The following is a 12,696-nucleotide window of genomic DNA, read 5'->3' as shown; positions in this document are numbered from 1 at the left end:
TATTCACCGGAATAATAAAAATGAGAAAATCCGAGCGCTGCTTTTGGCTGCTCTCCACCAACCTGTCAGTGACGCAAGCGGAGACTACTTAAAGGCAGATTAGAGGCAGCAAGACATTAAAAGCCAACCTTCCTCCCTCCACGCCGCGGGTCCGCCGCGCCACGAGCCGAGCGGGCCGGGCCGGCCGCCGCGGGGCCCCGAGCTGAGCCCAGACCGGTCGAGCCCAGCCGAGCCGAGCCCAGCCGAGCCGAGCCCAGCCGAGCCGAGCCGGGAGTCCTCGGCTGGGCTGCCCCCTCCAGCCGCCTTTCTGTCACCGGACTGCAGGCGGTAGAGAGTGGTTGCTCTTTTGTTTTTCCTGCCCCTAAAAAAAAAAAAAAAAAAAAAAAAAAAAAAGAAAGGAGGGGGGAAGGAAGGAAGGAAGGAAGGAAGAAGTGAAGAGATTCCCTCCGCTTGCCAAAGTCTTTGTCTCCGAATGAACAGCGATGGGGGAATGGACTATTCTAGAGAGGCTACTGGAAGCTGCCGTGCAGCAGCATTCTACTATGATAGGGAGGTAAGGGCTACCGGGAGGTACGGAGGGGGCGGGGGGGGATCCCCTTCTGTCCGAGCGGGCCGGCCAGCGGGTCGGTGGCACACGCCGGGTCCCGGCCGTGCGGGGCATCCTTCGCGCGGGGCTCTTGCGGTGTGCGCCTTGAGTGCGTGTGTGTGCGCGTGTGAGTGCGCGTGTGTGTGCGTGTGTGCACCGCACAGGTCGCCGAGGCGCGGGGACGCGGCAAACGCCGCCGTCCTTGTCCCCGAGGAGTCACGGGGCAGCGGGCGGCCATCGGGGAGACCCCGCCGCCATCGGGGTCCCGCGGCCGGAGCCACCCCGTGTGGCGCCCTCCGGCGCGTTGCGGGGCTCTAACGGCCCGCGTGATTGCCTCTTCTCCAGCGGGAGGCTGGGGCGGGGGGCAGCGCTGACCGCCGCCGGAGATTTTTTTTTGACAGCGGCGGATTCTCCCGGCCGCACCTGGACGCGCCGAGGCGATGCCGCGCAGGCTGCGCGCCTCCTGCGCGGGAGCGGGGCTGCCGCCGCCGGTCGCTGGTGCCGGGCCGCCGCCGGCGCTGGCGGGAGCCGGGCTGGGGAGGCCGCGGCCCGGGGGCCCGGTCAGCACCGGACAGCTCCCGGCCGCGCGGCGGCGGCGCGCACTGACGGGCTTCTCTGTTCCAGGATCCTGCTGACCGTGGTGGTGATCTTCAGGATACTCATTGTGGCCATTGTAGGGGAGACGGTGTACGATGACGAGCAAACCATGTTTGTCTGTAACACGCTGCAGCCAGGCTGCAACCAGGCTTGTTACGACCAGGCTTTCCCCATTTCTCATATAAGGTACTGGGTGTTCCAGATCATCATGGTGTGCACTCCCAGCCTTTGCTTCATAACGTACTCCGTTCACCAGTCTGCTAAGCAGAGGGAACGGAGGTACTCCACTGTCTTCCTCACCTTGGAGAGGGACCAGGATTCAATGAAGCGTGAGGACAGTAAGAAAATCAAGAACACGATTGTCAATGGGGTACTGCAGAACACTGAGAACTCCACCAAAGAGGCAGAACCCGACTGCTTAGAAGTGAAGGAAATCCCCAATCCTGCTATCAGAACTACAAAGTCAAAGATGAGGAGGCAAGAAGGCATTTCTCGATTTTATATCATCCAAGTGGTCTTTCGAAATGCCCTAGAGATCGGATTCTTAGTGGGACAGTATTTTCTGTACGGATTCAATGTCCCTTCCATGTACGAATGTGACAGATACCCTTGCATTAAAGAAGTAGAGTGCTATGTCTCTAGACCCACTGAGAAGACTGTATTCTTGGTATTCATGTTTGCTGTCAGTGGGATTTGTGTGGTGCTCAATTTGGCAGAACTGAACCACCTGGGCTGGAGAAAGATCAAAATGGCAGTGAGAGGAGTCCAGGCAAAAAGGAAATCCATATACGAAATCAGAAATAAGGACCTGCCAAGAATGAGCATGCCTAACTTTGGCAGGACTCAGTCAAGTGACTCAGCTTATGTGTGAGGCTGTGACAGAACTGAAACACTGTGCCAGGTGGAACAGACCCAGACGCCATTAGAGAAAGGTACATTGCTTAGGCAAGCATTTTATCAAACCACCAAGAAAGCCATTAAGGTATTGGATCTGCACTTACTGAACTAGCTGCAAAATGCAGTGCTATGTAAAAGACTGAAAAAACAGCTATAAAACCATGCTTGATCTAGCCTTACAGCACAGCTACTATTATTCCTACTTTTCTTTCTAATGATTGGGTGTTATCTGTCTGTGGAGCGGCTTTTTGGTCGTCATTAGGATAAGTTTACAGTTTGGACTGTCTGATTAATTGTTGTAAACGTGTAGAATGTTCGTATTAAAAATCTGCAAGGATACTCTATATTGGGGGGGGGGGGCGGGATGGGAGGGCGAAACTGTTGCAATATGCAGATGTAAGCATGTTTTAAAAGGAGGGTAATTGCACTGTAAGGAACCTGACCACAGCTCAATCAGGATATCTGCGTTCACCTATCTCACAGATGTCTTATATTATTTTGCTTGTCTAAATCACTGAGTTTATTCCTGGTGTGTAATACTAGCTATTTTCTATCATAGTTTGTGCGTCAATTAGTTATGCTAAACAATAAATGCTGAATATAATTTTGCCATTTTTTTGTTTGCCTGTCCACACACACACACACCACACACCTTAATCATCTTACGTTAATTGTGATCTGCAAAATATATCAGTATATTTCAGTTCATTCCCCAATATGTGCATGAAAAAGACGGAGTTGTTTCATGCCAGCCAAGTTATGTGTTTATCTACAATTACCTATGATGACACACATACCAAAGGAACAGAGTTCATTGCTTTTAACTGTGAATATATCACCTTCTCTCTGCTCTTATTCATATAAGTGCCATACTTGAAACATCTAACTCTGTACTTAGTCAAAAGGTTGTCTTGGGATACCAGCTGGAATAAAGTGATTTTATACTCTCCCTTGTTTATTTTATGCTATTTGTTTAGTCATTGCAATGGTGTAAAAAGCAGCTAAAATCTCTATTGATAAATAAAATACTTGCCTTTTTTTTTGTAAGCCAGAGAGATTCTTCTTTATTATTGTATACAATTGTAGAAACACACAGGGTCAAAATAATTGACTTACAACAATGGTTCTTCAGGGTTTAAATTGTCTTGTTGGTATTCTAAACTCTAAGTGACAAAACCTGGGAAATCAGGACTATTCGTTATGTCTGTTTTCCTCCTTAAGCAAGCTTTCTCTGTCTTTAAAGCCTGATCCAAAGCCCACTGACACCAACAGCCTTCTTTCTGCTGACACGAAGGGCAACAGAGTTGGCTGCCAAGGTCACTCTGGGAATAGCCAGAATGCATTTACCTATAAATGAAACAATTGCAGCTTTTCATCAGGGAATCCAAACAGTAACCTCAGCTTTTCTGCCTTACAGCTGGTTCAAGAAATACACTGTTTATGTCCCATCAACTTACTGGTAAGCCACCAGGGCAGTCACAAATAAATCTGTGTTAACAGCAACCATTTTAATACAGGATACTAAGTTTTTTTTAAGGACCTTATTTAATTCCCACTGAATTCAACAGAAAATATCCCACTGGCAACAGTAGGAGTTGGATCAGGACTGAAAAACCATACAAGTGCATTCCTAACTAAATATCATCGGGCCTTTAAAGAAAAGGGCCAAAATGGTGCTGGGAAATTTGAGGGTAGTTTATAACATAAGAAGGAGACAGGGGCTCAAAGTCACAAACAGCCTTTTGATTGTATTTTATTTCAAGCCTAAAAATGGATTTTATTGTATTTTGGCTTGGAGATAATGCATATAAATCTTTTCCTCTTGGCTTACAGTAAATACCTTAACGTTTTATTCTTGTGGTTTGCCAGCATTGTCACTTAAAAAACATGTCGATTAATTCTTAGATAGTGTATTCATTATCACTTCCATCTGTGGTCTTTTTTTCTTCCACTGTGAAACATAAAAAGACTTTGAGATGTGTCATGTTTTTAAAGATTTTAAAAATATTTTCCCTTATGTATAAAATGAACAGGTTTTCCAATTTGATTGTAGAAACCTATAAAGATGGATTTCTCAAATGATTCCTTGCGATATAAATGCACACTGATATTGCTAGTCGACTGCATGCTCACTGGAAAACTGCATGTTATTTTTAGAAGGACAACATGGCAGCTAAAATCTCCATCTGCAATATAACAAGCTTCTGAAGATTATTATTTGACACAGAATTCCAAGTCTGATTTTCATTTTGCAGAGGCCTGGGATGGTTATGCAAAAATCTCCTTTTGAATAGATATTGAAGGGAAAAATGTTGTTTGACAGTCATAAGCATTGCTTTAATGTTGAAGAAATGGGAGATTGTGTGCAAAGGGCTTGACCCAGTGCCAATTAAAGTTGAAGGAAAAAACTCGTACGGAATTCGCTGGGCTTTGGTTCAGGTTCAGCATAACTTCCTGTTAGGCAGAAGCCCTAAATGCAAGTTATTTCCACTGGCTGCATAGCAGTGTTTAGTCAAACTCTAGTGAAGGTGCATGTCTTGATAGTTATAAGGTTTTAATACCTTAGATTTCTTTAGATAAGACCAGGAAAATGTTAGTTTATAATAGTCAATGCCAGTGACTCAGTTCATTCAATTATTTTATGCAGTTGCACATTTTGTACGCCAGTAAGTTGAGATTCTTCAGAATTTTCCTAAGAGAAATGTATAAGGAAATGCAAATGTTGATTTATGCAACAGGATCAGTGATAAAGTAGGCAAAGGCTCTTATTTTGATCAACAGAAAGGCCATCCTTCATATTCATGCTAAACAGAATATGGCTTTTCATATTTCAGAAGAGAAATGAAATGGTGTCAAGAGATCAATTGTTCTAGCCTTCTTTTTCAATTGTTATTTTTCATTTCTTACCAACTACAAATTTGTCATGGATAAGAGAAATATTGCAAACACTTTTTTTGCCAATCTATCATGTGAGAGTCATATGAGTAATGCTAATGGATTGTTTGCATGAAAGCTGACTATTCATTTACAAAATAAATGCTTTAAAATTGTCACAGCAATGGAAAAGTGTGTTAAGTGAACAGAACTGAGTGAACATGAAGCTGAAGGGCACATTACTGGCCACTTAGGTTTTGCTTCTGCCTTGATGAAATGAATTAGTCTTGCCATTGACACCTATGGAAGAATCAGACATCAAATATGAAAAATGAGTTCGTGTTTGCTTTATTCATTGTATACCCTGTTTTGTACTAGTGGACAATATTGTATGTCATCATATGTGCAAACATAAAAATTATGTACACTAAGCTCTTATGGAAAAATATAATAGAATTTAATACACTATTGGTTCCATGGAATTTTAAAATTTACATAAAATAATTATATTATTTCATTCTTACACAGGCTTGATCTTGTTCTTCTCAAACCTGCGTGAATTTAAAAAACTATTTACATAGGGATTTTGAACCATTTCACTAGCTATATGTAAGCTGCAATGAGATTCTATAAAAAGATTTTTAAAAAACTAGGATTTTTTTTTTTAATAATGAAAACTAGCTACATTTTATATAGGGAAGCTGGAATAACTGTTCCCATGAATAGTTTGGTTTTAGAGGCTATTGACTTTGAAGAAATATAGGAGTTTTCATCTTTCTTAAGGAAAATCTGAAGAATGAAGAGATTAACTAGAGATTAACTAAGATGAATGAATCAAGGAATCAGTGAGATGGATTTTGGTTTGTTTTATGCTAGAGAGTTCAGAAACACTCAGAAACTCCAAAGTGGGCTCAGTGCTTGTCCTGCATTATACCTAATAGGGCAGGACATAGCTACTACTATGTAGAACCATAGGAAAAGCTGTACATGAAATGCTAAGGTTAAATGTGAGGAAGAATTCTTTTCACCCACATCTAAAAGAATACATTTCTTGTAGGGCAAGAGGATGGACCAGGTGCACATTGTCCCTGCATCCCTCTGCTTTATTTTGTTTGAATATAAATGTTCTGCCTTACTCCTTCAGTGAAACAGGCTTTTGTTTAGTGTACAAGTATAAAATTGGGAATAAAAAATTTGAGACATATGAGGAAAAAACACGTATAGGTTTTCCTCATTTAGGGTCTGTTCTTGTTCTTCATGAATTCAATGCTGAGACTTTGTTTTCTGTGGGACCCAGTCAATTCCCAGCTGTGGGGAAACTCACTTCCATCATTTAATGAGATTAACAGGAGAGATTACACTATTTCTGTATTGCACCTGGACATTTTGAATACTTCTCCCAGAAATTCTATTTTATTGTAAGCTTTCAGAAAATTTACTAAGTTAGTATCAGCTACTAAGACCAGATTCTAAACCCCACAGTCCTCTCAATGAAACTCTGATAATATCTCTGTGAAGAAAAATTGCACTAGGAAGTGATTCATATTATGTCTATTAAAATGTACTAAAGAAGTCAATCAGGAGTCCGCAGCCCATGAAATAAGAGTAGATAAGGAGAAATCCATAGCACTGCATTAATAGTAAACCATACATATATATGTGTATATATAAATAGCTAAATATATGCAAGACTGTTAAAAGAATTTTACCTAAATTATATTACTCTGTTACAGACTGAATTGCAGAGATGGATACAGAAGGAATCACGTATCCAGAGACAGTTAAAAACTGTGCAAGTAATGCACAGGCATGTATTCTTACAACTGTGTGCAATGACCTAACTGGATGTTTGAAAAACCCCAATCAATCACCCTTTTCCTGTGAAATTCTGGGGCTGCAGGCTATACTAATTGCTTTAGCAAGTTTAACTGAGCAGCTGTGTCTCTAAGTTACAGCTGCAAAGAGGCTTGCCTTCATTCCATTGAAACCTACCAGCTTTTCCTAGTGGTGACTGAAATACAGGGTGAATCAGATCTCTGGCTTATGGAAACCCACATGTACAGTGACTCTGATGTCCTCTCAAAGTGAGAATCTCTCCTATATTCAACAGAATGTGAAAGTAAGGTAATTTTCTACTCTACCTCTTTTTGTGTATATGGTGTGGCTAGAAAGACTAGAGAAAGGTTACCAGTACCCGGAGGATAACTAATATGTCCTAAAGTGATGAAGCAATTCTGGACTTTTAGTTTCTTTCACTGAAAACAACATTTGCTGTATATTATTTCTCTATAAATATATTTCATGGTACATCATTAAATGTAACTTTCATTTTTGAAATATTTTATAAAGTTTCTGATGCAATCATGATCAAGGTTCTGTTTTGTTTTGTTTTGTTTTCCAAAAGAAAGGTCAAAAGATTGCTGGTAGAAATTGACTCTGTCTCTATTTTTTAAAAAGTGTTATTAATAATTAATCTTATAATTTAAATCTTAAAAAAAAATCTTTTTTTGGAAGACCACTAAAGTAAATAATAATTTGCACCAGTAAAGCAGCATCGCCTCTGGAAGAGATGGTTTCCTTTTTGATGACAAGCTTTATTTATAAAATCTATTCTTTTTTTTTCCGAAAAATTAACACTTAACAGGGATTTTATAACATATTAGAATTACAGGTTGTGAGAAGATAAGATTAAGGAATCATATATAACAGCAAAATTGCGAAAAAAAAGTAAGGATTTGTAGGTATTAAGGAAAAACAGGTGGGCTATGGACTTACTTATTATGAAGTTTAGGGATAAAAACATGCTCAAAACACATTCATAAGCAAACATACAAGATTCCTTGCATTATCTCTTATGCAAGCAAAACAATTCCAGAAATTTTTTTTTTTTGGCAAATATTTTTCAGCTTTTTCTTTGAAGAATCTAAATGGCACATTACACTGTCCAAAGCCATCATGAACACTAATGTCCCTGTGAGTATTACTAGCTTTAGTGAATTTAACATATCTGGAGGTTTTTTGAAATGCACCACATTCTTCATCATCGGTCTACAATGAAAACCATTTTGACATCAGAAAATTTGCCCATTGGAAAACAAACGGTACTTGATATGGATATCTAGCAGACATAGACGGCGTGATCAGACTTGGAGCTTCACATTAAAGGGTGACTTGTGATGAACGTGCGTTATGAATGGAGTTACTACATGGTCAGCACTGAAATATAAAGGGACTTTCACATTTGCACTGTATGTGATGTACTAGAGGTTCAGGTGTTTTGAAGAAAGATAAACTCCGTAGGAATTTCTTTACTTTCTCCTTTAAAAAAACCCTAAACTGCACAAAACCTGCTCTAGTAATGTCCTTTGTGTAAAAACGCCTGTAATTCTGTACATGTACAGCTTCTCAGAGGGAAGAATCCACACCTGATGTTGTTAAGTGCCCACAAGCAAGTGTATTTGAGCAATATTTAGTTTACACATATATAGAGATAGGGCATTCAACTCCTTACCACCATTTTCTCACATGCAAGTGGGAATATCATTTGTAAAAGCAAGGAAATAATTTATCTGCTGCATATTTGTACTAATTTCCCCAAAGTGAAACACTTCATTTTTCTATTGCATGAAATTACTGAAGTTTCTCTATTTATAAAAGGGGTGGAGACACATTTCTAAAAAAAAGATTTAACATTTTTACATTAATTTCACAGATTCCTTGGTTTTGTTTTGTTTGATTTCGTGGGGGGTTTTTGTGTGGTGCAAATTTTCATGATGTATTCTTCAATTTAATACTCTGGTTATTATTTGGATTGTGTCTCCAGAGATGTGTAATTTTTATGTTTTGCTTTTTTAATTACCATAATTAACTGAGATTCTGCAAGTATTTTAATGTATTGTAATTCTTAAAGAGTGTCAGCAAATAAAGTCAGGTTTTTTGCTAAATTTACATGAGGCAGACAATTATGTATCATTGGAATTGTGGATTTTATTTTTTGAAAAACCAAGCAAACAGAAGGTTTTTATTTATAGCTTTAATTATTACTGCATTTTAAGAAATTATGTCTTTTGCATTTATTCATGTAGTTTATATGTAAGTGGAGACTGAAGGGTTTTTTTCCGCCTTCATCCGCGTGGTGTGGATCTCAGATTTTGGTTTACTTTTAGACCAGTAAGACCACAGGGTGTGAGCAACCAAGGGAATCACAGTGCTTGGTGGGACACATCAAAAAAAGAAGTGAATTTGAGAGTGACGTTGATCTTCTAAATAACATATACTAAATGAAATCAGTCTTTATGGTTTAATCACACATAAATGAATAGATATCATTGTATATTACCTGCAGTCTTACTAACAAAAAGGCAGTGTTAGTGACAATTTTTGTTTTAAAATAATTCATTTTTAAATTTTTCAAATGGTTGTTTAAAAATCCCTTAACATGGTTGGAATGTAATTGTGAAATTGGTCCATCTTTTTAAGTTACCGAAGCACAAATGATAAATACATCTCTGTTGATAAAAGACTGCTTTGCTTGTCTGCATGTACTCTTCAACTTTGCCTAGCTGGCAATCAAGAGAGAAAGGGCTTTAATTGTACAATGTTTATTAGACTGCGGTAAGAGCATAGACAGATAAAATATTTCTGGTATAATTTATGAATTTGGCAGTGTGACTCTTATTAACATTAATGGGGGCTGTGCAGCTGTATCTTAGTATATTAAGTAGAAAATATTCATCCCTGCTGTTTACTCAAGAACTTGACCTTTCTACTGTAAATTAATACAATATTTTGAATTCACTTTAAGCTAATTAAACTTTGAGGCCCTCCTGTACTCTTTCATGAAAACACGTATCAAGGAGAAGCTAGCTTGTCAGCATGAGCATATGGTTATCTAAATTTAGCCTATTTTATTGAAAAGGTGTCAAATTTGATACATTGAAACTATCACGCCATTCGAATAGCAGCTTACACTTCGCAGTTTTACAAGTTTTTCAGTAATACGCTGTGCCAAAGAGCTATGCAGCACTGGGTATTCAATTCTTCTCAGTACTGAAAAGCCTATGAATTCCTTCCCCATTTGTTTCAATGACCTTCTGCTTTGAATAAAATACTGAAAAAGGAATCATGCCAATAGCATGGTCGGGAAGACTGGTTATGCTAAAGTCCCTGATCATGTCATCTCCTTAGCAAATGTGTGAGCTTCTGAAACAAAAATATGAAAGTGGAACTCTGTTTAGACTGTCAATCCTAGTCAAACAGGACTTCTGCTCAGAAACTTCCCCTGCTACGCTACTATAAGACTATGAACGATATTATAGGGCTGTGACGCTGCTGCACTCCCGTGTGCAAATATTTAAATGTAAGTAGCACCTGAGTGGCCACTGGTCAAGATACTGTATGGCTTGCATACCTGTTAAAGAGAGCTAAACCCCCTAATATTAATTTTTTTTGGCCAGCATCACTCTTCATGCAACTACCCATCACAAGGTAAAACTCTCTCATTCAAGAAATCATGTTTTCTCAAAGTTTATCCTAGGACAGTGGATCACATTCTCACAGGAACTAAAACTACAAAACTGGCTCTAGTCTGTTCAGCAGCATAAGCAAAACCACAGGAGAGAGAGAGAGAGAACACGAAGAGCTGGCTTTGCCAGTTTTCTGCTGCTAAGGAGAAGTAGGGAGGAAAGCTGTGATTACTGCTTGTCCTTGCCTTCACCCCTGTCCTCACTTCTCGGAGGCTGCTGTCACCTCTCATATGCGGCCGCTCCCTGGACCCGGCAGCTGCGGGGAGCTCTGTGGTGGTTCCTGCTGTTCTGTCCTGCCTGCTGGTGCCTTTGTAGGGACTGTAACGGGCCCAACAACTGAAAGACCCTGGCAGTTGGTAGTTCTTGCTTGTCCAGGGATGGCTTCATTGTTCTTCAGCAAGACATCCCCCTTTTTTCTTGTGCAAGACAGCTGCCTGTAATGTCATGCCCAAGGCAACTCTTGAGAATTCATGCATTCAATCCATAGTGCTAAAAAAGGGTTTAATAAACACGAGAGTTATTTTATGAAATTAAGGCTGTGATGTCTCTGTTGCTAAGAGATATACACAACTAAATCCTTTTTGTTGGATCATTCATCCAGAAATGCTGACTCATTACAGAACTAATGCATATTTCAAGTTGAATTCTACCTAAGAAAGTGTAAGGGTACTTCTGTCAATGCCAATTAGAAATTCTTAGCCAGGGTCAACCCACCACAGAACGTCACATGCAAATTAGAGTGAAGAGTTACAAAAAAAAGTGCAACATTTTCTAAAAAATTCCCTTTTATTTTAATATAGAACACTACATATAAAAAAAGATCGTCCTTTTTTAATTCTGATGAGCATAATATTCAATTGACCCCTTGCAAATTTTTTTAAATACTTTTTATAACACCTTCTTCTGGCACTCAGCATACTCAGAGGTCCAGGATATTTCAGTGCTGAAGATGAACATACTTAAATACACAAAGATCCTCAAGTGAAAAAAGATAAAGTTCAAAAAGTCTTCCAAAGAAGACTCTCCCTCTATATATATAGTTGACTCTACTGTCTAGAAATAATTTGAACTGGTTTTTAAAACAGAATTTACCAAGAAAAATTTTAAACCAGTGCCAGGAGTTACTAATTTTCTAAATAATTGGGAGAGTGAGTTAGAATGTGGACTAAAAACTATTTAACATATTGTTAGGTGAATATATATTTTCCTGGATGCAACAACCTTGAGAAGAGGGATGCTGCCACAGCTCCATGCCCAAGGTCCAAACGGTGGCGAGACTGAGCATGTATTCCCAGCAGGCACGTGCACACAGAGCACAAACGTGTGTATCACTTACATACATGGCTGGCCACACAGAGCAGATGGACACACAGAGCACCCTCATGGACCTCATCCTGTTCCCCTCTCTGGCTGTGCAGGATGGAGGTGCACTAGTGGAAATATACATACACATATGTATAACATGGATCCCTCCAGCAGCCAGGCTCAGACTCTCGGTCTGCCCAGCTGCTGTCCCTGGATCCCAGTCTCGTCTGGACATATGAGTCCCTGAGGCTGCAGCCCCGCTCCAGTTGCTGGTGCGGACCCCTCACACAGATATACACCTGTACACACACCCAAAGCTGGCTGGGACTCCCCTGGTCCCCAGCAGCCAACCGCCCTATGGTCCTGTCTTCAGACACACACTGGCAGGTCCTAGAGACCCCAGACCCCACGGTCCTGCCAGCAGCAGGCTGGGACTCCCCAGCCGCTCCGATAGCCAGCTCCTGGTGTGATCTCAGCCTTAGAGACACCCACCCACGCACATCATCGTCCCCCAGCTCTTCAGCCACTTCACCCACTCCCCAGTAAGCCCAGCTTGATCTTCACTTGTGCTCACACCCCCCATGGTCTTCAGTTGCTGGCACCGGGACTCTGAGCACTGGTCCCAGTCCTGTGCCTGGCGCTGGGTTTCACTCGCTCGGGTCTCTTCAGTCACCACCACCCAGGCACACAGGCCCCCCGAGCCATGGGCTGACTCTGGTTTCTGGCACCCAGAGTCCCACACAGCCACGTTCAATAGAGAGTCCCTCACCCAGGAAAGAGTTGGGGAGGAATTTAAAAAGATGGGACAGACTGAGCTGGTCAGGTGCAGGGCACGGCCAGACAAGCATACCAACCAGAAAACTACACCTGACTGGCCCCTTTGTCTCCCCTTATCAACACACTTGTTCCCAA

At 40.9% G+C, this 12,696-nt stretch overlaps 1 protein-coding gene across 1 annotated transcript; it reads left to right on the top strand.

The window, feature by feature from the left end:
* Nucleotides 1-345: 345 nt before the first annotated feature.
* Nucleotides 346-4,675, top strand: GJD2 (gap junction protein delta 2). The gene is made up of 2 exons (XM_075753068.1): nt 346-553; nt 1,211-4,675. Exons 1-2 carry the CDS (start codon nt 483-485, stop codon nt 2,052-2,054), a joined length of 915 nt encoding a protein of 304 aa, XP_075609183.1. The 5' UTR covers nt 346-482; the 3' UTR covers nt 2,055-4,675.
* The last annotated feature ends 8,021 nt before the right edge of the window (nt 4,676-12,696 follow it).

This window comes from Balearica regulorum, chromosome 5, assembly GCF_011004875.1.
Source record: "Balearica regulorum gibbericeps isolate bBalReg1 chromosome 5, bBalReg1.pri, whole genome shotgun sequence".
NCBI classification, from domain to species: Eukaryota; Metazoa; Chordata; class Aves; order Gruiformes; family Gruidae; genus Balearica; species Balearica regulorum.
The sequence above is the reverse complement of the archived record's forward strand: the minus strand, read 5'-3'. Positions and strand labels throughout refer to the sequence as shown.

Excerpts from the sequence above, each read along its gene's own strand:
- GJD2 (XM_075753068.1), top strand. The coding sequence starts at position 483 with ATGGGGGAATGGACTATTCTAGAGAGGCTACTGGAAGCTGCCGTGCAG. Across the intron at positions 554-1,210 it reads CATTCTACTATGATAGGGAG|GATCCTGCTGACCGTGGTGG; the intron begins GTAAGGGCTACC and ends TCTCTGTTCCAG.